We start from the raw sequence: 26,837 nt of genomic DNA, 5'->3' as shown, positions 1-26,837 counted from the left end.
CACACGTGGACTGCCGATCTGTGAGCTCAGCCCTGCAGCCCAGTGGAGCCCGTGACGTGAGTGTGGGCTGCGGTAACCGGACCTACGTCCATGTGAGGGGCTGCGGGTGTGAGTCTCAGGACAGACGCACCTCCCCCAGCCGCCGGGCAGGGGAAGTTCTGTTCCACCCTGCACATAGTCGGCTTGTTTGTTTTAATAATTTCCTTCTTCGAATGTGATGTTTTGTTTATCGTCACGTAAAAAGCAAAACCAGACCCCCTCCCTGAGCCCTGCCGAGGAGGTCCTGGGTAGCTGGCCCTTCCCTGAGTGGCATCCCCGCCTCCTCCGGCTCGGGTGGGGCCAGAGCATTGGAGTTGCTGGAGCAGCCGGTCAGCTCAGCTTGCTGCTGGGAGGGACACTCTGTCTGGCCTAGGTTGCATGGAGGGTCAGTGGCGGACGGGGCTGCCCACCTGTCCCACTCGCTGGTAATCTCCTGGCAGGCTGACCATGCTGGTGAGGGCTTCTGGGCCTGGGTCCAGGGCTCCCAGCATGCTTTGGACTGACCATTCCTGTTCCAGGAAACATTCGGGCGACTGCCCCGTCTCCCCCAGCCACGGCATGCTCTGCTGCTCGGCCAACCCCGCGGGATCTGATAACATCTTTCCACATTTCAAACCCTGACTTCTGGAAAAGGAGACCATGCCTGTCACCTGCCCTCCTCGCCTGGCACACCTTCTGTCCGGGCGCCCAGGAAGGAGAGGCTGCCAGGTGACCGCTTCGGCCGAGTTCGTCCCCTTCCGTGCAGAGGGTTCAGTACTTTTCCAAAGCCTTTTTCCCGGGGGCTGAATTAGCAGCATCTCCTCCTGATCCCTGTGCAGAAGGGAGGCTGAGCGGCTCTGGCCGAGGTGAGACCTGGCCTGCTGGTCTCCGCGGAGGACGCCCCTCTCCTCTCAACCTTGCAGGTGTGGGGAGAAAAATCCTAGTCTTCCCAGGCTGCCCAGCACTGCTGGCTTCTGGCAACCCTTGAGGGGTCCCTTGCAGCCCCTGTGAGCCACCTGGCTCTGAGAAGCCTGCGTGGCGAGGCCAGGGGATTGAAGCCACAGATGCCTCCTGCTGTCACCAGTAGACCCGATCTTCTCAGGCGTTTATTGGCTGCAAAAACATCCCCCCTTCCCCTCGCGCTCACCTGGGGACCCCCGGGATCATCTTGCTCCCACTTCTTACTCTGCAGAAAGGGAAACTGAGGCCTAGGGCCACCCAGCGAGCACTCTTTCTGCTCCCCTCATGGGTCAGGGGACGTCTCACCCAGGGCACAGCAGAGCACTTGATGGTGGTGATGATGATGATGAGGATGGTTGACGGTCGGAGTTTCATATGGAGGTGAGGCGGGGTGCCCTGGAATCTGGGGTCCCAGTGGCTGTCGGGCTCATCTGAATGTGTGGCCAGAGGGCAGAAGACTCCAGAAGCATTTCAGAGCCTCTTCCAGGAGTGGGACATGGACAGAAAGCGTGTCATCACCACGTCTCTGAACTTCCTGGACTGTTTTAGGAAAAGGGGCATCCAGAAGCCAGGGACAGCCCGCAGGTGGCCTGTGAGGCAGATTGGCTTGGCCTGGATGTCAAAGCTGTGAGGATCCCAGAGCAGGCTGCCTCGGGGCTGGGAATAGAGCTGCTTGTTCTGTGAACAGCCAGAGTCATTGGAAAGCCCCAGGTATGAAATGCAGGGATCAGGAACTGTGCTAGAACCAGATTGGCCTCGAGGCAGGGCCTGGTCCCTTCTCAGTGCAGCAGGTCTTGGAGCCACCTGGATTCCATGTGCATGAACTGCTCAGAGGAGTAGGCAGGGGAAGGAGAAAGGGACAAAGTCATTGGCAGATAGGAAAGCTCACATTTTAGCATCACACACGTTGTCACTGTACCTCAGGTGATAATAGCTCAGGATGCATTCACAGCAACAGCGGTGGAGATGATGGTGATGACGGTGCTGACGGTGATAAGGATGATAATGATGGTGATGATGGAGGTAATGGTGATGGTGCTGATGATAACGGTGGTAAAAATGATGACGGTTATGATGGTGGTGATGACACGGTAGAAGTGGTGGTGATAGTGATGATGATGGAGGTAACGGTGATGGTGCTGATGATGGTAGTAATGATGGTAATGATGGTGGAGGTGATACTGAGGGTGATAGTGATGATGATGGTGGAGGTGATGATGGTGATGGTGATGAAGGATGGTAATGATGGTAGATGATGATGATAATGATGATGATGGTGGTGATGGTGATGATGATGATAATGATGATGATGGTGGTGATGATGATGATGGTGATGATGATGATGATGGTGGTGATGATGGTGATGGTGATGATGATGATGGTGATGATGATGGTGATGATGATGATGGTGATGATGATGATGGTGATGATGATGATGGTGATGATGATGGTGATGATGATGATGGTGATGATGATGATGGTGATGATGATGGTGATGATGATGGTGATGATGATGATGGTGATGATGATGATGATGGTGGTGATGATGATGGTGGTGATGATGATAAGGATGATGATGATGGTGGTGATGATAATGATGATGGTGATGATGACGATAAGGATGATGATGGTGATGGAGGTGATGACCATGGTGGTGATGATGATGGTGATGATGACGATAAGGATGATGATGGTGATGATGATGATGGTGATGATGATGGTGGTGATAATGATGATGGTGATGATGACGATAAGGATGATGATGGTGATGGAGGTGATGACCATGGTGGTGATGATGATGATAGAGGTGATGGTGGTGATGGTGATGGTGGTAGAGGTGACATTGATAGAAATGGAAGGAATGAGGTGGCAAGAGCTCAAGGCTGCAGACAGATCTAGACTTCTCTGGACAATTCTTTGACTGAGTCCTCCTTCATTCATTTGTTGATGAAACACCTGTTCGGAAGCAAGCCCTTGGCCGGGCATGTGATCCAGAAAACTGAACACTCTTGCCCTGGGGCCCTCCCCCCTTGAGTCCAGTGAACAATGCCACCCATTGTGGCCCAGGCCAAGCGCTCCTTAGGGAAGAGCCACATTCTGCCTCAGGCTCCAGGAAAGCCCCACAGAGGGGCTGAGACAGACCATGGCAGGGCTGGCAGGGGGCACGTGTAAAGGCAGCGGGCAGGGGGCTGTGGGCTTGAGTCTGGCTTCCTGAGCACGTCCTCCCTGAGCAGGGGGCGGGGGTGAGGTAGAAGAGGGGCAGGTGCTGGAGAGCTGACTCGTATTCTGGAGGGAACTGGTGAGGTTTCTCCACTGATTCGAAGAGCCCCAAGTGGGGCCAGGGCTTACGGGCTGGGGTGAGCTTCAGGGGTGAATTGTCCTGAAGGGGTGGTTTGTTGGAAGCTGCTTTCTTCCTTGCCCCTGCAGCTGCCCCCTCCCTGCTTCCTCCTGCTGGGGGCACCTGGGTCTGGCCCCTTCCCTGGGGCTTCCAGCCCAGCTGTGGCAGGAAGTGGCCCGAGGTCCTCGGGAGCAGAGCCCAGAGTAGAATTCACTGCCCGCTGCCCTCTGCCTGGGAGCAGAACACAGGGTCAGGTGGGAGCTGCCAGATGGGATGTGCTTTAATGACCGGATTTGTGCAGGTGACTCAAGTCAGCAAGTCATTCATCTTCTGCATGAGCTCTGAGTCTCTTTGCAGTGAGGAAATCAGACTCTGCCTTTTCAGGGCCACTAAATGCGCTTTCCCAGCCCCTCTGAAAGGCTGTGCCAGGGAAAGATCGATGGAGCCAGGTCTTAATCCCCTTCTCACCAAGAGGCCTCCGACAGCGCTGTTCTGTGGGGGTTGTGTGTGTGTGTGTGTGCACTCCAGTGAGTGTGCATATATGTGAGTGCACATGTGTGCATTTGTGAGTGTGTGAGTGTATGGATGCATGTGTGCATGAATGTGTGTACGCACATGTATCTGTGCACATGTGTGTGTGCACACGTGTTAATGTGCATCCACTGTGAGTGCCCATGTGTGAGTGTGCAGGTGTGTGTGTGCATGTTTGTGTGTGCATGTGCACACGTGTTAATGTGCATCTGTGTGTGTGCATGTGTGTGCATACTGTAGTGGGTGATCAGAACTAAACCAGCCAGCATCCAGGCCCAGCCCCATGCTGACGCTCAGTGGACATTGCCTGGCCTGCCCCTCCCTGGGCCTCCGTTTCCCCAGAGGCCCCCTGAGCTCTGGGGGGCCTGGAAAGCTCTGCGTGGACGGCCCATTGTACTTCATCTGCTACTGAGACGTCCACATCACCACGCAGTGAGCTCCTGCAGTGCCCTGCATGTGCCTGTCCTGCAACAGCTCTGGGAGGCAGCTGCTCTTTTTCTCCCTCTGGGGTTTGGAACCCGGGCTGGCGAGGGTCAGTGGCAGCAGCAAGATGAACACCCAGACCTGGAGATATGCTGTCTGTGGGTCTGGGGATGCCGATCTGACAAATGCCCTTCTGCAGGCTTTGTGTGTACAGGGCAAGGGGCGTCCGCAGGACGGAACGATTCCAGAGGGTCTTCCTGGAGGTGGTGGCCAGGACAGTCCTGACTGAGGAAGCAGAAGGAGGAGGGTGGGAAAGGAGGGCAGGCGGGGCCGTGGGCCGGAGAGACAGCGCTGTTCAGTGCACTGGGGGCAGGGCCAGTGAGCTGGGGGAGGGGGTGGACTCGGCCCCCTCCATCCTGGCCGGGGGGCGGGACAGACAGTGGGCAGACACCAGAGGCCTCAGAAGGCCCCATTCTCAGAGCTGCACTGCACACCGCTAGCCAGGTGTGCCCATTAGATTTAAGATAAAATCAGATTTAAAACTCAGCTTCTGGAGGCTCTCGTCACATTTCGAGTGTCCCACAGCCACGTGTGGCCAGTGGCTGCCGAGTTGGACAGTGCAGAAAGTCATGTCCATCACGGAGGAAGCACCAATGGACAGGCCGGGCTGGGGGTGAGGTGACCCCAGGTGCCCACACCAAGGGGCAGGCTCAGAGGGACGTGGAGTGGCTGTGTGTCCAGAGGACCTGGCCAGGGTGAGAACAGCTGCCCCCCAAGACAGTACCTACAAGAAACCTGTGCCACTGGGAGACCTGTGCCATCCGGGAGACCTGTGCCACCTAGGAGACCTGTGCCACTGGGAGACCTGTGCCATCTGGGAGACCTGTGCCACCTGGGAGACCTGTGCCATCCGGGAGACCTGTGCCACCTCTTCAGTGGATATTCCGGGAGCTCACAGTTTCCTAACGGCTTTATCGGGCACCCAGTGGTGCAGAGCTTTGCCCCAGGGGCCTACAGTGAATTCTGACTGCCCAACTAATGAGTGGCTGAGGATTTTCTAAAGAAAATAATAATAATAATAATTATTATTATTATTTGGAGACAGAGTCTCACTGTGTCATCCAGGCTGGATTGCAGTGGTCACTGCAGCCTTGGCCTCCTGGGCTTAAGTGATCCTTCCATCTCAGCCTCTGGCGTAGCTGGGGCCACAGCTGTGTGCCACCACACCCAGCTAAGTTTTTTATTTTTCGTAGAGCCGGCATCTGACTATGCTGCCCAGGCTGGCCTTGAACCCCTGGACTCATGCTGGGCCGTTCTGGGGAGTCACTGTGCAGACGTAAGGCTCGAAGTTTACAGAAAAGAAAGCTTGCCTCCGTCTGGAGTTCCCTTTTTCCAGCTAAAAGTTACTAAAATCTGGTAGAACTAGTGTTGTGTGGAATGAGTTTTGCTCAAAGCCAGCCCTTCCCAGTTGAAAACAATGATGGCTTTTTAACCTCAAAAATATCCAACACTCCAGAATTTACCACCCCTGGAACTGCGGGCTGACAGCAGCGGACCGTTTGGTTTGACCTTCAGTGTTTTAGAAAAATGAAATCCATTTGCCAGCACTTAAAAACTGGGGGATTCCACAAGGTCTAGACTCTTTCTCTTGAACCTCAGGATCCCAGCCTGTCTGGGCCTCAGCTCTGCAGGGCGACCCTGGCGGGCAGCACATTCAGTTTGCCGCCGCACCTGCCACTGCCGTGCCCTGCACCCCGACCCTCCTTTGCTGCTGGTTTCAAAAGTGCACAGAGACGGCGACAGCCACAGACCCAGTGGGGTCATGAAGCAACTGTGACCTGCAGGCACCAGCCCACCATCCGCATTTTATTTTTAATTAGCTCCTGGAATCCTCATCTGGCCTCGCGCCTACCCAAGGCCCTGTCAAGAAGAATGTTATGTGGGATCATGGAAAGTGGTCTGTTCCCAGAGTTTCTAGCAGCCGAGACTAGTTCTTAAAACGGCCGTGGGTGGTACACATCTTTCACCCCCAGCAAGAAACGTTCAGGGAACACGGAGAATTGTGGCCACAGCTTTCTCAGAACAGTGTGGGAGGACGGGAGCCACGCGCTGGTGTGTAATTGACGGCCTGTGACCCAGACGTGGTCCCCCCGAAGGGACGTGGACATGCCACGCAGGACCTGTGCCCCGCCCCGCTGTTCGCGTGGCAATGATGTCGGCCCGCGGCAGGGCCAGGATGCTCCCAGGAGTCGGGCGGACCTCCGCTGCGTATATGGAAGGAAGGACCTGGCCGGGGAAGCCGAGGGCTGGGAAGGTGACCAGGGCGGCGTCTGGAGTTTGCATTGCTGGAGTGTTGGAGCCCAGACGGAACACTGTCTGCACTGAGTGGGAGGTGTGGGCTGCAGGGCGTGCGAGCTGGGGATTCCTGCCAGCTCTGTTTCCAGCACCTGGAAAGGTCACCAGCGTTTGATTCTGGTAAATTCTTCCTGGGCTGGGGGCTGAGTTCCCTCCCTGGGCCTGGCCTGGGAAGACGCCCTGGGACAGGCTGTCCCTCCAGTGGAGGCAGGGGCCGGCCTTGGTGGGGGAAGCATGGCAGGGGCCGGCCTTGGTGGGGGAAGCACGCTTACACGCTTACACGCTCACACCCTCACACGCTCACACGCTTACACGCTCACACGCTCACACGCTTACACCCTTACACGCTTATGCTCAGACATGACCTTGACAATTTGTCCACATTTCCACCATGACCACATCGGTCAAGCACTTGCGTGGACCGGCACTGCCCAGGGCCCTGCGGCTAGGGAGCCCTTCCTCTGGAGTGTTGGCCTGAGATACAGGAACCCTGTGGTGTTTATAGAATGGCACTGACCTTTCATAAACAGCCCCACCTGTGGCCTCATGTCCCTTGGCCAGGGTGGAGGGACAGGGTGGTGCCCGCGTTGCCCTTCTTGGGCTCTTACTGTGGGAGGCGTCGACGGCAGAGCCAAGGGGTCCTGGAGGCCGTGGGGGAGACTTGGAAACCAGAGGGTGGGCGGTGCCAGGGTGCACACAGCAAACCGGGGCTGAGCCAGGCCTGGGACACCAAGCCCAGCCTCTCCCCTGCAGTGTGACTGTGGGTCTCAGGGTGGACGTGCCGGGGCCCCCAGCCAGTGCAGGAGAGGCCTTTGAGCTGCTTACCTGAGAAGGGGCCACGGGGAGCTGGGATCCCCGGCCTCTGTCGCACAGGCCTGCACTGCTCTGCGGGCCCGTCTGCGGCTGGGTCAGGGCCACAGGGAACTGGGACCCCCGGCCTCCATCACACAGGCCTGCACTGCTCTGCGGGCCCGTCTGCGGCTGGGTCCCCAGGGTCCTGAAGGCTCAGGGTGGCCCTGAGGAGGCTGGAGCTTCACCGCATTTTTCATATGAGGAACCTGCAGCAGACGGCGTTTGCATCGCTGTAGGGGAGGCGCACGCAGTCTCGGGTCACGGCAGTAGGTTGAAGAGCGGCCTGTGAATCTGAGTAAGACCCAAATAAGAGTCCACCTGGGGCCGACTGGACCCAAGTCTGTGGATGGGCACGTGAGTGTCCTGAGGCATTTGGTGAGGAAGCGCGCCCTGAGACTGCCCCCGCTGACCTCGTTTCCTGCTTAAAAACTGGTATCGCGCTCCCTGGGTGCTGGGCCGGCCGCCGCCCTGCTCACCCTCACGGACAGCCACGGGCCGCCTCAACACCCCCAGCCTGCGTCCTGCTGTGCTCTGGAGCCTCTGCCCTGGTTCTCCCAGGGGCCAGGGAGGGCTGGGCAGTGGTCAGGGGCCCAGCCCCAAGCTTGGTCTCAGGTGTCCTGGCTCCCCCAGCCCCAGCCTCCCACCAAGCGCAGAGCAGAGCCCCTGGCACTGGGACAGGAATGGGGAGTTCATGGAGCCCAGGTGGCTCTTTCGACCGGGGCTGTTCACATGGAGAGTGGACCTCCTGCCCCCGGCCTGGGCCCTCTCTCTCCCCAAGGCCAGGACAGTGCTTTCGCGTAGTAAGTGTGCTCGCTCTGCTGCATGAATTAATGAATGAGTCAACAAGCAAATGGACAGGACCCAGGAGCCCTGGGCTGAGCCACTGACGCTGGGGCCCCTAAGGAAGTCACCCCCTCTCTGGCCTCCGTGTGCCCATCCGTAAGTGGGTGAGCGTGTGACCTCCAGGTCTCCCTCATCACAGGAGAGCCCCGTGGATTTCAGGCCTCGGTGACAGCAGCAAGGGAGTCCCACTGAGCAGCAGGTGGCCGAGCGGCAGCCAGGTCCCGTGGGGAGCCAGCACCCCTGAGAGCAGCTAACGGGGTCCCTGTTCCCCTCAGGGCGTCTGCCTGCCCCTCAACTTAGGGACACCTAGACCCAGGCCTCGTGCTGCTGGGAGGGCCCCTGACAGCCCCGACGTCCACTGGGTCCTGGAGAAGCCAGGCTGGGAGGTGGGTGGACCTGGTGCTGGGCCGCCCAGGCGTTCTTTACCCACCCTGCTCCTCTGAGCTTTAGGGGCGGGCTCAGAGCATCCTGTCCTGGGGCACCCAGGCAGCATTAAACCCCCAAAGTCAGCGTCCACCAGCCCCTCACTTTCCATGCAGAGAAACGGGAACAGCGAGGGGGCAGCTGCCGACCAGCGTCCACTGCAGACGAGGTGGCTGGCGGCGGCTGGTGGCCCAGCTGGGGCTTTGTGTCAGGTGTCACAGGTGGAGCACCTGATGTTCCAGCAGCGTTTGCCTCTGCTCACTGGGCTGGGGGTTTGCAGGGGGCAGAGGCTCATCTTTGCTGCAGCATCTGGGAAGGTTTGTAGAGTTTGCCTTTGAGCCGGGGCTTGAAAATGACTTGCATTTGAAGCTTCAACCAACAGATCTCAAAAGTGCTGGGCATGGGAACATGCTGTGTACACACAGAATGAATTCCACAGTCGGTGCAGGGCCGGAAACCATGTGTCCAACCGCCTGTCTGCGGGCCTTGTCAGAGCCTTTATGACGCAAGTGTGGACAGCAAAGACCTAGGAGGGGGCCCGGGAGGACCCGTTGGGAGGGGACCCGGGAGGAACCGTTGGGAGGGGCCCGGGAGGAACTATTGGGAGGGGGCCCGGGAGGAACCGTTGTGGGGGACCCAGGAGGAACCGTTAGGAGGGGCCCGGGAGGAACTACTGCTCAAACTCCAGACTTCTCTGACTGGTGACTTCTTGAGTGCTGAGAAGTTGAGGCCAGGCCTTCTGTAAGACACACATTAGGAAATGCTGACAGCCATCTGCAGATGTGAAGGGAAGGTCGTTCCAGGAGGGTGGAACAGCGTGCACAAAGACAGGAGTGTGGAGGGCCAGGAGACATGTGGGAAGCAGTGGACAGCCGTGACCCCAGCTCGAGAGACGAGAAGCAGCTTAGCGGGAACTGAGGCCGACCGGCGGGTCCTGCAGGCCAGGGTGCCCTGCTGGGCGGGAAGGAGGGAGGCATTGGAAAATGGGTCAGGTCGCCTCTCCTAGGCTTCAGAAAGAGGACCCATGGGCAGCCTCCCTCACGTCCCTTCCGGGGAAGGCTCCTCCAGGGAGCTGGCGGGCAGCTGAGGGCAGGTGTGAGGGGCAGCTGGTCCAACCTGACCCTGGCCTCCAGGCCCACACCTGGAGAATTCCGTCTTGTTCGTTGAGGGGGCTCCTCTGGCACCAGGGCCTGCCCCCTCCCCATGTGTGTGCCCTCGTGGCCCACGCTCTGCCTGAATCTCTGGGCTCCAGACAAGAGCAGCTTCTCTGGAGAATCCATTTGGCTGGCGGCGTGGACCTGGGGTGGGCTGTAAATATTTAATAACCAGCTCCCCAGGCAGAAGCAGCCTGATTTGCAGAGTTTGCCCGTTTCCGTGGTATGAAAACTGCCCCCCGGGCTGATTTTGAGTCACCAGCGTGGAGTTGGGAGCACGCGTGGATTCACTGCTCGAGGGGACTTTCACCCTAGGTTGGAAGAGACGGAAACCCCTAAACAGGAAGGGATGAGACCTAGTGCCTGTTGCTTCCGAGATGAACGTATTTAACTGTAGGTTGATATCATTTAATTTTAATGATGATTGTGTTTCTTGAGTTAGCGAAACCCTTGGAAAGGGAACAGTCGGCTCTGGAGAGCCGGGCCCAGCACGTCCCGCCTGCCTGCGGCCCCTGGAGGGTTTCTCAGTGACAAACTGTTTCTGTTTCTGTCTTGTTTTCTCAGACAAACGAGGGAGCAGGAGACGCCCCCTGACTTTTTTTATTTCTCTGACTACGAGAGGCACAACGCGGAGATTGCCGCCTTCCACCTGGACAGGTGAGCCCTTCCTTCCTCCCTCCGTCCGTGCTCCCGTGTGCTCAGAGCCACCGGTGCGCCGGGCCGTCCTGCGCTGGACACAGCAGGACGTCATCGTCACCTTCGTCACCGTCAGGCAGCGCCGGTGCCTGCTCTCCCCCCACCCCGAGTGCTGCCCTGACCAGGGCCCTCTGTGTCATCGTAGCCCACACAACACGCGGTAGGGAGAGCCTTTCATATCCCCCTCTTACAGATGAGAAACTGAGGCACTGTGAGCGGTGATTTGCCCAGGTTCCCAGGTTCCCACGCTCCTAACCATGCCTCTGTCACCAAGGGAGAGGGTGCCTGCCCTCGGGGCACCTTAATCTGGATGGACCCCTCCTGCACCCCCACAGTTCGGGCAGACGGGAGGCACAGAAGCTGCTGTGCGGTCGGTAATAGAGGAAAAGGAAAGAGGGAAGGAGGCAGGGAGGGAAGGGGGAGCATTAAGTGCCGCAAGTCTTAACACAGAGACTTACGGGGCACAGACTTCCCTGGGAGACCAAAGCAGCTTCCTAAGGAGGAGGAAGCGAAGTTCGCGATAAGGGGCCCTGGGAGGCCCTGCAGTCGCCTGTCTCCAGAGGGGCCGCCCCAGCCCAGGAGAAAGTGAACCCGTTGTGAGGGTCAGCTTGGCCCTGCTGCTGGGAAAGTGGGGGGTCCGTGTTCAGTGCCCTCCAGGGGCAGTTCACGGGCCTGGCCCTGGGTCCAGAGGGGCCCAGTGGATTGAAGGACCTTGCCCTGGTGCAGTGGAGGGAGGAGGCGCCACCCTCAGCCCCCTGGAGCCTCCCTGCCTGCCCTGCAGGGCCCTGACACGTCCCAGCCCGGGGTGCGGCCCCAGGGCCGGCAGCATTGGCGTTGCCCTGGGCTAGTTGGAATGCAGAGTCCTGGGCTCCACCCAGACCTGGGACAGAATCCGCATTTTAACAAGATCCCTAGTGACGCAGGCGTACATTGGAGTTTAAAGGGCTTTTTTAAGATCAAAGTCTTCTGTGGTGACCTACAGAAATCGCCAGAAGCCAGATTTTCCACCATTTCTAGAACAGCCTGAACCCAAAAAAGGGCTTTTCGATGAAAGGAAAGCCGGGGAGGGTCATTCGGAAACAGACCCCTCGTGTCTACCTGTTTATAAAACAGGACACAGAGCCGGGCACCCAGGCGAGCCGTCTGACAGGTGGAGGGGCGGGTGCTCCACGCAGAGGCGTGGTTGGGCCTTGGGTCCCGGGTCGGCCCCGGCAGACGGCCCACATCCCTCCACACCTGGTCACCTCACCTCACAGGACAATCACCATGTCCTCCGTCAGCAAGAAAAGCTCTCACCCTGCATTCTCCATTTAATTAAGCGAGTGGGAGCCTGCGGTGTGGTTCAGAAAGAGTTCCATTAAAAGTGGTTCCTTTAATTTAATTTTGTTTTAAATTTAGCCCTGGAATGAGGGCAGGCTTTAGCTATGCAGGCAGTTGGTGCTGTGTGCCCATCAGCGAGGCGTCGCCAGCCCCACTCCCTCAGGGGCCTCTCCCGCCCCCATCACCGCGGGGCCAGGCAGAGCCACAGGATCCAGGGCTGGGTTTATTCAGAGGCAGGGAGACAGAGGCCCGCTCAGCCCCACAGAGCACAGACCCTCCCCTGCCTGTTTCTTGCCAGGATCCTGGACTTCCGCCGGGTTCCTCCCGTGGCTGGCAGGATGGTCAACATGACCAAGGAGATCCGGGACGTCACAAGGGACAAGAAGCTCTGGAGGACCTTCTTCATCTCTCCAGGTAGCCTGGCACGGGGGCCCGCATTCATCTCTCCAGGTAGCCTGGCATGGGGGCCCGCATTCATCTCTCCAGGTAGCCTGGCATGGGGAGCCCACGTTCACCTCCCCAGGTAGCCTGGCACAGGGGCCCACATTCACCTCCCCAGGTAGCCTGGCATGGGGGCCCGCATTCATCTCTCCAGGTAGCCTGGCACGGGGGCCCACATTCATCTCTCCAGGTAGCCTGGCATGGGGAGCCCACGTTCACCTCCCCAGGTAGCCTGGCACAGGGGCCCACATTCACCTCCCCAGGTAGCCTGGCATGGGGGCCCGCATTCATCTCTCCAGGTAGCCTGGCATGGGGAGCCCACATTCACCTCCCCAGGTAGCCTGGCACGGGGGCCCACATTCATCTCTCCAGGTAGCCTGGCATGGGGGCCCACATTCATCTCTCCAGGTAGCCTGGCATGGGGGGCCCGCACTGATCCCACAGTGACGGGGCTTGAGTACCTCTAACAAAAAGAAATCACGTGCAGTGCTGTTCCCAAAACCCACCTCCCACATAGGGTGCCCTGTGCCCCCTTCCACACCCAGAGTGCCGACCCACAGACAGCTTCAAGGTGCCACCATCAGCGTTTAACCGATGTCCTACCGTGCACAGAGAGGCTGTTTCTTCCATCTGTTTCTTTATTTTAACTGGTGAAGCGATTCACTTTTGAGAGGTCCTAGCCTCTCCAGGAAGCCTTCTCCAGGTGGCCCAGCCAGCAGACCTCCGTGGGACCTCCCCACCCAGATTCAAACACACCCAGCAGGACCCCCGTTGTATAGCAACAGGGCGGGCGGCCTCCCCCGCCTCAGCGAAGTGGCTGCACTGTGAGCAGGGCTGGCCCCGGGCCCCAGTCCCTGGTGCCCTTGAGGGGATACAGGATGGCCTGAATGTTAGGCGGGAATAGATGTCTCTGTTGGTGCTGAGGTTTATAAAACCTTCAAGACTCTACGTGGTAAGTACAGTGCACACATAAACACATGATTTTCTACTTAATTATCTACCCAGGTTGCTTTAAACCTGACATTTGGGCTGGGCGTGGTGGCTCACGCCTGTAATCTCAGCATTTTGGGAAGCCAAGGCGGGAGGATCACTTGATTTCAGGAGTTTGAGACCAGACTGGGCAACGTGGTGAGACCCCTGTCTACAGAAAATAAAAAAATTAGCCAGCCATAGTGGTGCTTATCTGTGGTCCCAGCTGCTCAGGAGGCTGAGGCAGGAGGATTGCTTGAGCCCAGGAGGCTGCAGTGAGTGGGGAATTGCACCACTGCACTCCAGCCTGGGCAACAGAGTGAGACCCTGTCTCAAAAAAAAAAAAAAGAAAAGAAAAGAAAAGAAACTGGTATTCGTCGCTCTGCCGAGGGTTCAGTCCTCCTCTCCCTTTCGCCAGGCCCCTGCTGCACAGGCTGTTCCCATTTCCGCTGCTCACCTGGCTGAGCTCTGGGGATGCTCTCCTACCTGTCCTGGACCTGGTCCCCTACATTTCCATCTTGAAGGTCAAGAGTGGTCCCAGCGATGGTGGGCACCACAGAATGAAGGGACCCGGTGGTCACCCCAGGAAACCCTGCAGAGCAAGGACCCCACTGGGGAGGGGCCGTCCAGATTGGAGGCTCTCGCTGTAGGGGGCCTCAGCCACTCTCCTGGCCCGTCTGTTTAATTCATGCAGATAAAATCCAGTTAGGGCCCCTGATTAGCTGCGTCTTCAGATTTGCTGGCACATACAACTTTGACCTGAAAGCTCATTTCCTGCAGATGTTTCACATCAATGTACAGACTCTGTGCTTTCTCCTAACCGCGTTCATGAATTTGTCAGAACCAGGTCCCCGAATCCGTGATTTAATTAAGCTCCGTTCCGTCAGCCAGGGCTCACCGAGATCCTCATTTGCTCTCTTCCTCTCAAAGCCCATTAATAAGAGAAAAATAGGACAGAAAGCTCCACAGAGGCAGGAAGAAGGGCTCCCTTCCCTGGCCCACTGGTGCCTGGCCCTACACACCGGGAATCGGGCAGAACCTGAGCGTGGGGGTCTTTGAGGGCTCCCCGGTCCGCTGTGCCTGAGCCAGGCACACCTCCAGTGATGGGGAACGCATTGGCTCACAAACAATTCAGTCCCTGTTTGGATGGCTTGAGCTGTCCATCTTTTTTAAGGGGCTGAAACTCACCTGCCCACACTGGGAGTCCAGGGCTTCCTAAGCACGCCTGAGCTCTGGCTGCTGTCAGCCCTTGGGCCGACCCTGAACGCACCATCCAGCCACCGCCTCCTGCCCCACCGTCCACAGGACTGACCGCCCTGCAGCCCGCCATGCACACCCTGGTGCCCACGGAGGCTGGGCTTCGCCCCGGTGATGCCTGGATGCCCGGCTGCTTCTTATCCACGTCTTTTTACAATTTTTATTGCAACTTTTACGGTGATGTATTTCAAAGGTTGCAAAGACTGACATTCCCCATCCTCAGGTGCCAGCGCCCCCTGCAGCGACTGCGGGAATTCCTCCAGCTTAGACTCGATTCTCTGCATTGCAGACCAGGCTCTCGGTTCAGGACCAATTGAAAGAGAAGGTCACAGGGTCACGCAGGGAGGGGTCAAAGACGCCCACTCATGCTGAGAACATGCCCTGCCTGGCTCTGCTCCGAGCAGCATCTCCGGAACTCCCCATTTCACTGTAAAATGAGCCTGTGGGGGCAAGTTCTTTCCTCCCCGTTTCTAAGGTCTTACTGAGTGGCCGGGCACAGTGGCTCACGCCTGCAATCCCAGCACTGGGAGGATCACTTGAGCCCAGGAGTTCAAGATCAGCCTGGACAACATAGCGAGACTCCATCTCTACAAAAAATGAAAAATTAGCCAGGTCTGATGGCGTGCAACTGTGAGTCCAGCAACTCAGGAGGCTGAGGCAGGAGGATGGCTTGAGCCCAGGAGGTCAAAGCTGCAGTGAGCTATGATCACGCACCACTGCTCTCCAGCCTGGGTGACAGAGTGAGACCCTGTCTCAAAAAAAAAAGACTGAGTTGATTATTAGTTCAAGCAGGTGAATTAAGTCACCTCTACGTCCCATGTTGGCTGACATTTGGAATCCCCAGGTAGGTCCTCAGCAGGCCAGGGACGGTGGTCACCGGAGCGCCCCGAGCTCTGTGCTGCAAGGCGGCCATCGACCACCTTTGGTGCCATTGCTGGAATCCCTTCTCACATCTCCCTGGAGCCAGCACTTTGATTAAGCATTCTGGCAGCTTCCCTGGCCACTCCTGGTTTCCAGATATTAGTTGCGTTTTCCAGGGCAGCGCAAGTTTCTCCCCTGAAATCCCAGACTTCCTCGGCCGCCGGAGGACCCAGCAGTTCCACCTCCCTGCCCGGACAGGCGAGTCATCAAATCTCCCAGAGCAGCCGGGCCCAGCATTGCCAGGTGCCCCTGAACGCAGCCCCAGAACCCCACTGCTGCCGCTCCGGCCGCTCTGCCCTGTCAGCTCAATTTCTTCCAGAAGCCTCTGTGAGCACTTGACTTTCTCTAGAGCAGCAGGGGTGCAGGAGCCTGGATTCCTCTCCTAGAGAACAAAATCTGTTCAGATTCATCTGCTCCACTTTGCTTTGCATGTGTCTCCTGACCACAGATGCCAGGTGACATCAGAGGCCCTGCCGGAGCCCAGGGCACATCAGAGGGCTGAGCCCACTGCAGACACCCCCTCGGCCTCCCATGGCCTGAATGACCCTCCTGTAGGGTCGATCAGAAAAGGGAAAAACCTACCAGCCGGGAGCAAAGTGAGGGGCAAGAGGCGGCCAGGGCCGGTGCTTGGGGAAGGTGGGCTCTGGGAGGGGGAAGCAGAGGCTGAGCCCAGGCAGCCCCCTGCACCACGTAGGGATTGTGGAGTTCAGGTTCAGAGAAGGCAATTAGGACCCCAGCACCGCACAGCTGTGTAGGGGCTGGGCCGCAGTCAGAGCCCACATCTTCTAAGCCCCAAAAGCTCACGGAACACAGCCCCCTACTTCTTATGCAAGTTTCCATCTGCACGTTGCAAACATCCCAGAGGTGCACAGGTCGTCCGTGCACAGCTTTGCGTTTCCGCAGGGTGAGCGCCCCCAGGACCAGGCCGAGGTCCCCAGCAGCTCCAGAAGCCACTTAGCCCGACACAGCCCGGACAGAAGGGCTTTGCTGTCATCCGCTTCGCCTTTTTTCCTGCCACGGTGGCCTGGGCAGGGCAGGGCGGTCCTCAGGACTCTCCAGTGCTGTGTCCAGCTTAAATGCACATTGAAGGAGACATGTTTCCAGCTATGGACCCACTTCAGGCAGCCAGAGCCGCTGCCCTAAACAACAGTGTCCGCCAGGCCCACAGCTGTCCAGGGCACAGCTGTCCAGGGTGGCAGATGGCAGACGTCCACCTTGCAAAACTCTCCTCCTGCCGGGTCAGCCCTGACACCGTCAGAGAAAGCAATGGTCAGAGACGCGCGAGCCGCAGGGTGAAGGAGTCATCTTGGTCCTTGCCAGGAGCCACACTCTTGCCTGTCTGCGCTCTCCGGGAGGCCAACTGTGACCATTTCCCGGTGACTGGAGGAGGCAGGATCTCTCCTGGGTTTCTCTGGGACCCTGGCTTTCTCCTTGCTGTTTGTGTCTTTTCTTATTACTAAAATGGAAAAGGACTCACGCTCCTTCCTCCCAGAAAGCCCCTCCCCCAAGTGCAGGGCAGCCTTCGTTACCTTGACAGCTGCTTTCCCGCGGCTTCCTTGTGTAATTCCCAGCCCGTGATGCGGGCGTTGCTGGCGGCCCCGCTTCCCGGGCGAGGGGCTGGGCACAGAGCAGCTGAGGTCACACAGCTCAGAGCCCTCCTAACCCCGCTCGGGAGGCCCCTTTAATACCCGATTTGGATCTGCAAAGAGGAAAGGCTGTTTCTCTTTTAACACGACACCATCTGAAACCGGCTTAGGCAAGGACGGGAGGCTGTTACAGCAGACGAATTTTAAGCCTCCAGCCAATGAGCACTCGGATGAAGATTTTCCTCCTGAAACAGAGTGGGCTGCCTTGTCCAACTGTGGGCTGCCGATTAATCTGTATCAACACGAGACAGGATTGCAGCTGGTCTTTCCTTGATTGTTCTTACAATAATGACCCAGCATTGGCACTGGGGTGAGGGGGCACGGGAAGGAGGGGGCAGGCAGGTGATCGGGGCGTTGGAGCCAGACCAGCCGGGACCTGCCGGGTGCGTGGGGTGTGGTGGGGGCCAGGTCGGCCTGGCACCCACCCCATTTCCTCTCCGAACCTCAGCTTGTTCATCTAAGAAAGGGCAGCCCGGACCGGCCGCCCTCCTGTTCACTCCACTGGGAAGCGCCCTTCAGAACCTGCCTTCTGATCCCACGGGGAGCCTGCCCTGCAGCCTGGAGGCTCAGGAACACCTGGAGAGACCCTTGGAATCACTCAGCCTGGCTGCGTGGCTCAAGGAGGGGCCCCTTTGGCTGAGATGTCAGCCGTGTGCTCAGATAGCAGAAATGCTGTGACTGAGGGGGCTGTGAGTGAGGTTCGGGGCTCTGGCCCCAACAAAACCACATTCTCACCAGTTCTGCAGCCCCAGGCTTTCCAGAGTTTCTCCACAAACAAATAAAGCAGAAAAATTGGATTTAATCAGCAAATAAATACAGGAATAGCACCATCAGCCGGGCCTCCAGCATCAGAGCTGTGAACCCCCACTGCTAGCAGGCCTGGACAGCTCTTGCATTTTTCTAGTTATTCTTTCTTTATTAAGGTATAATTCATGTACCACAAAATTTACCATTTAAAAGCGTACAGTTCCGTGGTTTTTAGTATGTTCACAATGGTGTGCAACCATCACCACTGTCTAAATCCAGAACGTCTTCTTGACCCCAAAAAGGAACCCCGTACCGTGAGCAGGCGGTCACCATTCCTCGCCCCGCAGCCCTCGGCGACCAGCATCCCACCCCCAGTCTGTCTGGATTTGCCTGTTCCGGGCGTTTCGTATTAAGAGGGTCGTACGACCTATGGCCTCCTGTCTGGCCTCCTTCGCGGAGCACAGGGTTCTCGGGTTCAGTGAGGGCTTCATTCCTTTTCTTGTTTCATTTCGTTTCGTGTCATCGTGCGGATGGACCACGTTCACCCGGCCTGTCCACTCCTCTCTTGATGGACATTTGGGTGGATTCTGTCTTTTTCGGCTGCGGTGAGCAGTGCTGCTGTGAGCATTCGTGTCTGAGTTTTTGTATTTTTTCTTCCCTGAGGGGTTTACGTGGGAGGGGAGATCCCGGGTCACATGGAGACGCTGTGTTTAATCAGGGGTTGCAGACCGTTTCCGCTGCGGCTGCGCCGTGCGCACCCCCCACCAGCAGCGCACAGAGGTGGTGGTTCCTCGTCCCAGCTGGCAGCTGCTGTTCTCTGCTCTTTCGATGGAAGCCATCCCAGCAGACAGGAGGTGGTGCCTCACTGTGGCTTTGATTTGCAACTTCCCACTGACTCACGATGGCGCCTGTCTCTTCTCATGCTTGTCGGCCATCAGTGTCGTCTTTGGAGAATCATCTGTTCAAGCCCTCTGCCCATTTATTAGTTGGTTTTTTGCCTTTTTGTGACTGAGTGATGAGAGTCCTTCACACACTCTAAATGCTAGATCCTCAGCTGTGTGCTTTGCAAACATTTCTACCATGCTGTGGATTATATCTTCACTTTCTTCACTTTTTTTTTTTTTTTTTTTTTTTGAGACGGAGTCTCACTCTTTCGCCCAGGCTGGAGTGCAGTGGCGCAATCTCGGCTCACTGCAAGCTCCGCCTCCCAGGTTCACACCATTCTCCTGCCTCAGCCTCCTGAGTAGCTGGGATTACAGGCGCCCGCCACCACGCCTGGCTAATTTTTTTTTTGTATTTTTAGTAGAGATGGGGTTTCACCGTGTTAGCCAGGATGGTCTCGATCTCCTGACCTTGTGATCCGCCCGCCTCGGCCTCCTAAAGTGCTGGGATTACAGGTGTGAGCCACTGTGCCTGGCCTTATGTCTTTCTTGACAATACGAATGCATTGTCACTTTCTTGTCACTTTCTTGACAATACGAATGCATTTTTTAAACGACTAAACATTGGCCCTAGGGTTTCCATAGACCAGCCTCTCATTTTCGAGGATTCAGGCCAGGCTCTGCCTCTGGGGAGCTGTGTGGCCTCGGGAAGTCAGCTCTGTGGGTTCACTTTTCTGTACCATGGGGTGGAGGTGTTTGCTGGGATTGATGGGGGAGCTGTGGGTGAGTCCTGCCCATGAGAAGCACCAAGCAGAGCCCGGCCCGGCCTTGGGGGCCGTGAGACCACAGGTGACGACGCAGCCCCATGTGGCCCGGGTAACCCGCAGCCTGTCCCTCCCCAGCCAACAACATCTGCTTCTACGGCGAGTGCTCCTACTACTGCTCCACAGAGCATGCCCTGTGCGGGAAGCCAGACCAGATCGAGGGCTCGCTGGCGGCCTTCCTGCCCGACCTGTCCCTGGCCAAGAGGAAGACCTGGCGGAACCCTTGGCGGCGCTCCTACCACAAGCGCAAGAAGGCCGAGTGAGTGCGGGGCCGGGGGGCTGGCGTCCGGCCACCCTACGGCGGAGGGAGCTGGGCCTGGGCGGGCGTGGGAGGGTCAGCGCCCACGGGGGTGGCAGAGATGGGTGCAGAGCCTGCTGTGCGATGCTGGCCTGTGTGAGACAACTGCTTCCTGACGAGACGGTGGCAAAGGGCTTCCTTACTCCAGTAATCCCATGCGCTTCCCTGACCTAGGCCGGCCTGCCCCCCAGGTCCCTCGAATCGGGGCCTCTCAGCATTTGAGCTCTCCTCTCGCCCCGTCCCTCTCCTCACTCCTGCGGGAGAAACGGCCCCTGTTCTTTCCACCCCACATTGTCCTCGTGAGTGTGGAGTCCAGGTCCTGTTTCCACACAGAGACTCTGCAAAAAAACACGGGACCCAGAGCTGAAGGCAGCTCCAGGTGGGGTCACCCCAGGGCAGGGCAGAGCGACTCCGTCCCCTCCCACACCCATGCTCCTGCTGATGCAGCCTCAGCACCGCGGCTGAGGCGGATCCATCTGCAGACGCCAAGGTCCCTGCTGCGGTGTTTCTCCTCCGCTCCTCACGGCGCGCACCGTGCTCCCCAGAATCCGGCCTGGGCCCCCCTGTCTGTACAGCAGAGCCCGGCCGTCTCATGCTGGCTCCCCGCAGGTGGGAAGTGGACCCCGACTACTGTGAGGACGTGAAGCAGACGCCGCCCTATGACAGCAGCCACCGCATCCTGGACGTCATGGACATGACGATCTTCGACTTCCTCATGGGTACGTCCCACAGGGGCACGGGGTCCCCGTGTCACCCGCCTTGTGTGGAGCAGATGCACCGAGGGCTCTGCGGGGCATGGTCCATGGCATGGCCCAGCTGCAGTCCGGTGGCCTGGGGAGAGGCCAGATTGCTTAGAGGTCACGCTGGCAGGAGGAGACGCGGCTCTGCAGAGCACAGAGGCCTCTGAGCTACACGGCTCGGCTGCCCACGAGCTGGGACACTTTCTGCTTCTCTCCGCAGGAAACATGGACCGTCACCACTACGAGACTTTTGAGAAGTTTGGGAATGAAACGTTCATCATCCACTTAGACAATGGAAGAGGGTAAGCCTGTCCCCGCCCCTGCACAGCCAGGGAAGGGCCAGCCACCTCCCAGCTACCTGCAGCCCACCTGAGACCCTGGGGACGGGGGTAGCAGACCCTCCAGTGGAGGGATGGGAATGTCACAAAGGCCCATCTCAGAGCCAGATGCAGGGGGCGGCCCCAGGCCCCAACCAGGAGGGAGGGCCACCCCGGGAGCGGGACCTCCGAGGCACAGGAACGCTGCAGACCAAGTCCTGGCAGAGCTGGTGTTACCTGGGAAATGGAGGCCGGGAGAGGCTGCTGGTAGGAAGAGCAGGACCGTGCAGAATAGATGGGCCTCTGCCCGCACGGGGGACCCGGAGCCAGCCTGCCGGGGATAGACGGCCTCTGCGGCCGCTGCTGGCCTGCCACGGGTGGTCTTGGGCGGTGCTGTGAGACCCTGGTGACCAGGGAGGGTGACCCCTAATAAGCAAAGCACGGAGGCGAGTTAACTCGGGCAGGAGGACGTCCATTCCCAGGCTCGGAGGCCTCAGAGAGATGGACTTTGGGCACCTCAATAGCTTGTGTGTGTGGCTGTAAAGATGGCTCCACAGCTAAACTGTGGGCTGACGCTCCCTGGAGCCGTCTCAACTCGGCTGCCCAGGACCCTTCCCCAGGCCAGAGGCCAGGACCGCACATACCCGGCTGGGGACAGGCGGGGGTGGACCCACTGCCTGGGGTGTCGGGGACCAGCAGGTGGACCCATGGCCCAGCTCCCAGCCCAGCAGCCTGTTAGGAACCTTGTACAGGGGCCCTTGACAATTCTGCTTTTCTTCTGGAAGGTTTGGGAAATATTCACACGACGAGCTCTCCATCCTGGTGCCGCTACAGCAGTGCTGCAGGTACAGCCCCTGCCAGAGCCGGCTCCAGCTCCACCCTCCTCCCTACTACGCAGGAGACAGAGGCGGCCACAGCCTTCCCTACCCCACCCCGGCCATCACATGGGAGAGGAAAGGCCCCGAATTCAACCACAGCCCCAAATTCGACCCACACCCTCACTCTACAGCTTGGAGGCGCAGACCTCACCTGCCCACCACCCCAGGCCCATCCAGCTCGAGCCCTCTTGGGCCCCCCTCTCTGTGTCCGTCCTGCCACCCCAGTTACAGAGAGAACTCGAGGCCAGGGCAGACGCCAGCTGAGACACAGAGACCCTGCTCCCCCGCGCGGCTGCCGGTCTCTGCCACTGCCACTGCCACCTTCTGTGGGGGTTCAGACCCCCTTTTCCCCCTTTCACGGCTGGGGATGCAGGTTTGCAGGGCAAACGCTTTGTACTTCTCTAAGGAGGCATCGCAGCGCCCGTGTTGTGCGGATGTGCTGAGTTGGGGTCGGTCTCCTGGGTGAATGGGCCGCCCTCCTCACCTCCCCATCCTCCTGCCGTGCCCCTCTGGGAAATACACCGGCCACCGCATCCTGCAAGGGCACCCTCATCCCTTGTGCAGATGAGAGGCGGCAGACTGCACCGGAGCAGATCACACAGCCCAGCGGCTGACGAGGCGTCGGATCACAGGCCCCTCTCTCGCGGTCTCTCTCGTCTGTGCCGTCTCTGTGTGTGTCTGTCTCTCTCTGTCTGTCTCTCTCTGTCTCTGTCTATCTCTCTGTCTGTCTCGGTCTGCCTGTCTCTCTTTATCTGTGTCTCTTTCCGTCTGTCTGTCTCTGTCTCTCTCCCTTTCTCTCTCTGTCTCTTTCTCTCTGTGTCTCTCTCTCTCTGTGTATGTCTCTTTTTCTCTCTCTCTGTCTCTCCCCACTCTCTCCATCTCCCTCTCACTTTCTCTCGCTTTCCTGTGGGCAGGCATCTCCCCCGTCCCGTGCCAGGCCTGACGCCCCTCTCCTCCCCAGGATCCGGAAGTCCACCTACCTGCGTCTGCAGCTCCTGGCCAAGGAGGAGTACAAGCTGAGCCTGCTGATGGCCGAGTCTCTGCGGGGGGACCAGGTGGCGCCTGTGCTGTACCAGCCGCACCTGGAGGCCCTGGACCGGCGGCTCCGCGTGGTGCTAAAGGCCGTCCGGGACTGCGTGGAGAGGGACGGGCCCCACAGCGTGGTGGAAGACGACCTGGACACTGAGCACACAGCCGCCTCGGCGAGGTAGTGTCCGCCGGCCGGACGGAGCCAGAGGGGCCGGACTCCCAGCAAGCGCATGCGCCCGTCGTGAATTCAGTGAATTCAGAGGCAGGACGGGATCATCCGGAGTCGGGAGCTGCTGCCACGGGAGGTGAGGCTCCCCAGGCCTAATAGGACACGTTTTGTCAGTGTTTGACCAGAAGAGGTTGGGAAGGAAGCGCTGTCTGTGCTCACGGACAGAGGCGGCCGGCGCCAGAGGCATTCCATCCTTTCTGTAGGGAAAGGAGCCTTTATTTACTATTTTGTATTTATAGCTGATGAATAAGTATATAAACAGAGACGTGTATACAGACGCCAATCACCTACCAAACCAAACACGAGGACCGCCCTCCCCGGTTCTGGGGGCCCCTCAAGGCCAAGCTCACCCCTCAAGTGCTCTCACGCTCGGGACCTACTTCAAGTAAAAACTCTCCTTCCTGGGGCCTCTGCTCCTGGAGGGCTGGAGGGTCACGTCTGAGGACGGGAGGAGGCTCTCGCTGGACGTCTGGCCTGTGCGCTGGTGGACGGGTGCCCACGTGGTTTTGGAGGACCCGATGATCAGGCGTCCTGCGAGTCCGCCCGCCGGCCCGCAGCTCCCATCTCGGACTTGACTGTGGATGGCTGGCGCAAGTGTGCCCTGCGGGGCTGGCTGTGCGCAGCCGTGGGCTGACCTTTGCAGAGTTTTGTGGAATAGTTTGCAATGTGATAAATGTGCAATAAAGGTACAGCAGATGTGTGTCGGCCTCACGGGGGTGGGTCCCTCACACCCTGTGTGGCTGCCTGTCCACCCCTCTCCAAAAAAAAGCCAGTCCTGGAACCAGGCGTGGCCAAGAGTCGGCATTCAAGGTGGCCTGGACCTGAGGCCTGCTGGGGCCAGAGGGGGCTGCCTGCCAAGCCCTGGTGCAAACAGGCCAGGTGAGTCCCCGCCTCCAAGGCAGGGCGGCCCGTCCTGGGTGCTCTCAGAGGCTGGGGCGCGACCCGAAGCTGTGGCGGCCCTGAGGGCGGCCCCTGTCCGTAGCCCTGGCATGGTGCGGCTCCTGGTGTCCCAGCAGGACTGGGCGGCCATGCGTGGGGCAGCTGCCTCGGGGCTGCGGCGAGTGAGGGGCAACGTGAAGGGTGCCAGCCCCTCCCCACTGCCGGCCTCAGGCCTCAAACCTGCCCCTGGGAGCCCCCTTGGGAGACTCCGGGCTCCTTCCAATGAGCCCCGGGAAGGCCCAGCCCTGGAGGGAGCAAGGAGAGCGTGTGGGCCAAGGGCTCGGCGCAGACTGAACACTGGGAGTCCCGGAGCTGAGAGTGTGGGAGTCACAGCTCCTGGGGACAGGCCCACCGCCCCCGAGCCGTCTCCTCGCGGTCACTCCCGAGCCGCTTCCTCGTGGCCGCTCCTCGCCCCGTGGCGACTGTCTTCTGTGCTGCTCACCCACCAAGCCATCAAGGTCAATCCTTATTCGTCTCTAAAGCAAAACTGCAAGGTTGGTTTTATTTTTCTGGTTTTACAGATGGGGAAACTGAGGCTCAGACAGGGAAAGTCCCTCAGCCCCTCAGTCAATTTAGGTTCCTGGAACAGTCCACCCAGTGCTGGAAACCCCATGAGCTGCGAAGAGGTACAGAGGCCCCACCTGGACCCCTGGGCGCCCCGGGGCTGAGCTGAGGGCAGGGCAGGCTCCCTCGATGGCCAGACTCGCGGAGGACTGCAGACCACGGGGACTCCTCAAAGGAAACGAGCGGGCGAGGTGAGGAAGCCCCACCTCAGGCTCCCCGGCCTCCCTGCCTCAGTGCAGGGCCCGGCGCTCCCCTGGGCTCGGCCTCACTTCCACATTCGTCCCACACGTCACCTGGCCCAGGCTTCACAGCTCCCCTCGCCACACACTCAGCTCTGGCCTCTCGCCGTTTTCTCCCAGCCGAGGGACTCAGCCGGCCCTCGCCTCTTCTTCTCCCTGCCCTGAGGACCCCCAGAAGCTGAGAGGAGTGAGATGGGGGCTGCAGAGATGGGGCTGGGCTCCCGGGTCAGCGTCTCCCCTGCTGGCACCATGTGAGGGGCAGAGGCAGGAGCCAGCATCCTGGCTGCCACCTGCCCAGGGTCACACGGCCCAGGAGCCCTAAGAAATCAGCCGTGGGGCCGGTCACTGTGGCCCCCTCTTCTGAGAGCCTCTGCATCCACTCACCTGTCCATTCCTGACACCCATTCGAGCTGTGCCAGGCTGGGTGCAGCAAGGCCTGAGAGCCTCGGCTCTGTCCTCATCACTGCCACCTTGCAGAGCAACGCACAGTAAACGCACAGATGGGTCACAAACAGGGCCCTGCACACGGCAAGGAAGTCGGCGAGGGCAGAAGATGAGCCGGGCAGACATCGCGCGTGGGGCAGCCAGGGAGGTGCTGTGGCCCCATCATCCACTGGCTGGAGCCGGCCCCACCGTGTCTCTGGGACTGAACCAAAAGAGGTGATTAAGTGGCATGAGGGTCCGGGTGGTCCCGGTCCAATCTGACAAGAGCCCTTATGAGGAGAGGAGACCAGGACACACACAGAGGGACGGCCCCATGAGGACACGGAGAGGATGACGTCCATGAGCCACAGAGAGGCCCGGGGGAACCAGCCCTGCTGCGCAGTGACCTCGGACTCCAGCCTCCGGGACTGTCTGTGGTTGAAGCCGCCCCGTCCATCCGTGGTGCTGTCACGGCGTCCTGTGTGGACTCACGCAGACGGCCTCCAGGAGGGGCTTCAAGGGGCCTGAAGGACGGGAGGCAGTGATGCCAGGAGCAGGGCCAGGGGCGCGGGTGGAGAAACGCAGCGGCCGTGCCCACCCTGCCGCTTGGGGCTGGCCCAGCAGTGCCAATGTTGGGACCCACGGCCATGATAGAATTAAGTTAGTGTTTAAACTAACTGCCCCGGAGTCTGGACTGATAGAGGGGAGTGCTCCGTGCAGAAGCAGCTGTCGCCATCATCCGGCCACCGCTGCCAGGGTAGCAACCACAGGGGAGAGAAAGTGTGCAGATTCCAGGGCCCGGGAGAGACCAGCAGGACCTGCTGCGGGGCTGGAGGTGGGGAGAAGAGAAGGAGAAAGTTGACCTTCAGGATCTGACTTCAGCCAGGGCATGGGGCGCCCTTCACTGTGGGGTGTTGGAGGAAGACCCAGAGGGGCAGGGAGGAGGCGTGCAGTGTCCCCGCAGGCACCAGATGACAGTGGGGCTGGGTATAAAACGTGGTGCTGCCAGCAAGGAGCTGGAACGTGGAGCCACAGCAAGGGGAGGAGGGTGCACACGGGGCCCATGACAGCTCATGCACGGCTGGAGTCTGGGTAAGCGGAGGGGCAGCAAGGGTGGGGCTGATGGTCCAGACAAAGCGGACAGCCCTTGCTGTCCACTATGGAAGGACACACAAGAACCATCATGCGTGTGAGAGCCTTTTGCATGAGAGACACAAAGCCACAGGGAAACACATGGTGTGGAGACTGTGCTGAGAGCAGAGATGTGGAGACAGCAGAGATGCAGAGACAGCAGAGATGCAGAGACGCAGAGATGCAGAGACAGCAGAGATGCAGAGACAGCAGAGATGCAGAGATGCAGAGACGCAGAGATGCAGAGACAGCAGAGATGCAGAGACAGCAGAGATGCAGAGACAGCAGAGATGCAGAGACAGCAGAGATGCAGAGATGCAGAGACAGCAGAGATGCAGAGACAGCAGAGATGCAGAGACGCAGAGATGCAGAGACAACAGAGATGCAGAGATGCAGAGACAGCAGAGATGCAGAGATGTAGAGACAGCAGAGATGCGGAGACAGCAGAGAC

The 26,837-nt window shown here is 59.0% G+C and overlaps 1 protein-coding gene and 1 long non-coding RNA gene across 2 annotated transcripts in view; one reads left to right on the top strand and one right to left on the bottom strand.

The window, feature by feature from the left end:
* FAM20C (FAM20C golgi associated secretory pathway kinase) overlaps nucleotides 1-23,790 on the top strand; it is a 62,359-nt gene extending 38,569 nt beyond the window's left edge. The window contains exons 4-10 of the mRNA XM_055260850.1: nucleotides 10,462-10,554; nucleotides 12,212-12,327; nucleotides 19,678-19,858; nucleotides 20,507-20,616; nucleotides 20,858-20,939; nucleotides 21,740-21,799; nucleotides 22,794-23,790. Of these exons, the coding sequence (XP_055116825.1) occupies nucleotides 10,462-10,554; nucleotides 12,212-12,327; nucleotides 19,678-19,858; nucleotides 20,507-20,616; nucleotides 20,858-20,939; nucleotides 21,740-21,799; nucleotides 22,794-23,043 (892 nt within the window). The 3' untranslated portion in view covers nucleotides 23,044-23,790. The remainder of the gene's footprint in view (nucleotides 1-10,461; nucleotides 10,555-12,211; nucleotides 12,328-19,677; nucleotides 19,859-20,506; nucleotides 20,617-20,857; nucleotides 20,940-21,739; nucleotides 21,800-22,793) is intronic.
* On the bottom strand, nucleotides 12,973-19,767 carry LOC134735609 (uncharacterized). The gene is made up of 2 exons (XR_010118871.1): nucleotides 17,031-19,767; nucleotides 12,973-16,746 (listed from the first exon to the last, which is right to left on the bottom strand). It is a non-coding gene; the product is annotated as an uncharacterized lncRNA (long non-coding RNA).
* Nucleotides 23,791-26,837: the final 3,047 nt, after the last annotated feature.

Source organism: Symphalangus syndactylus, chromosome 22 (assembly GCF_028878055.3).
Source record: "Symphalangus syndactylus isolate Jambi chromosome 22, NHGRI_mSymSyn1-v2.1_pri, whole genome shotgun sequence".
Lineage (NCBI taxonomy): Eukaryota > Metazoa > Chordata > Mammalia > Primates > Hylobatidae > Symphalangus > Symphalangus syndactylus.
Note: the sequence above shows the minus strand (reverse complement) of the source record. Positions and strands in the feature narration are given on the sequence as shown.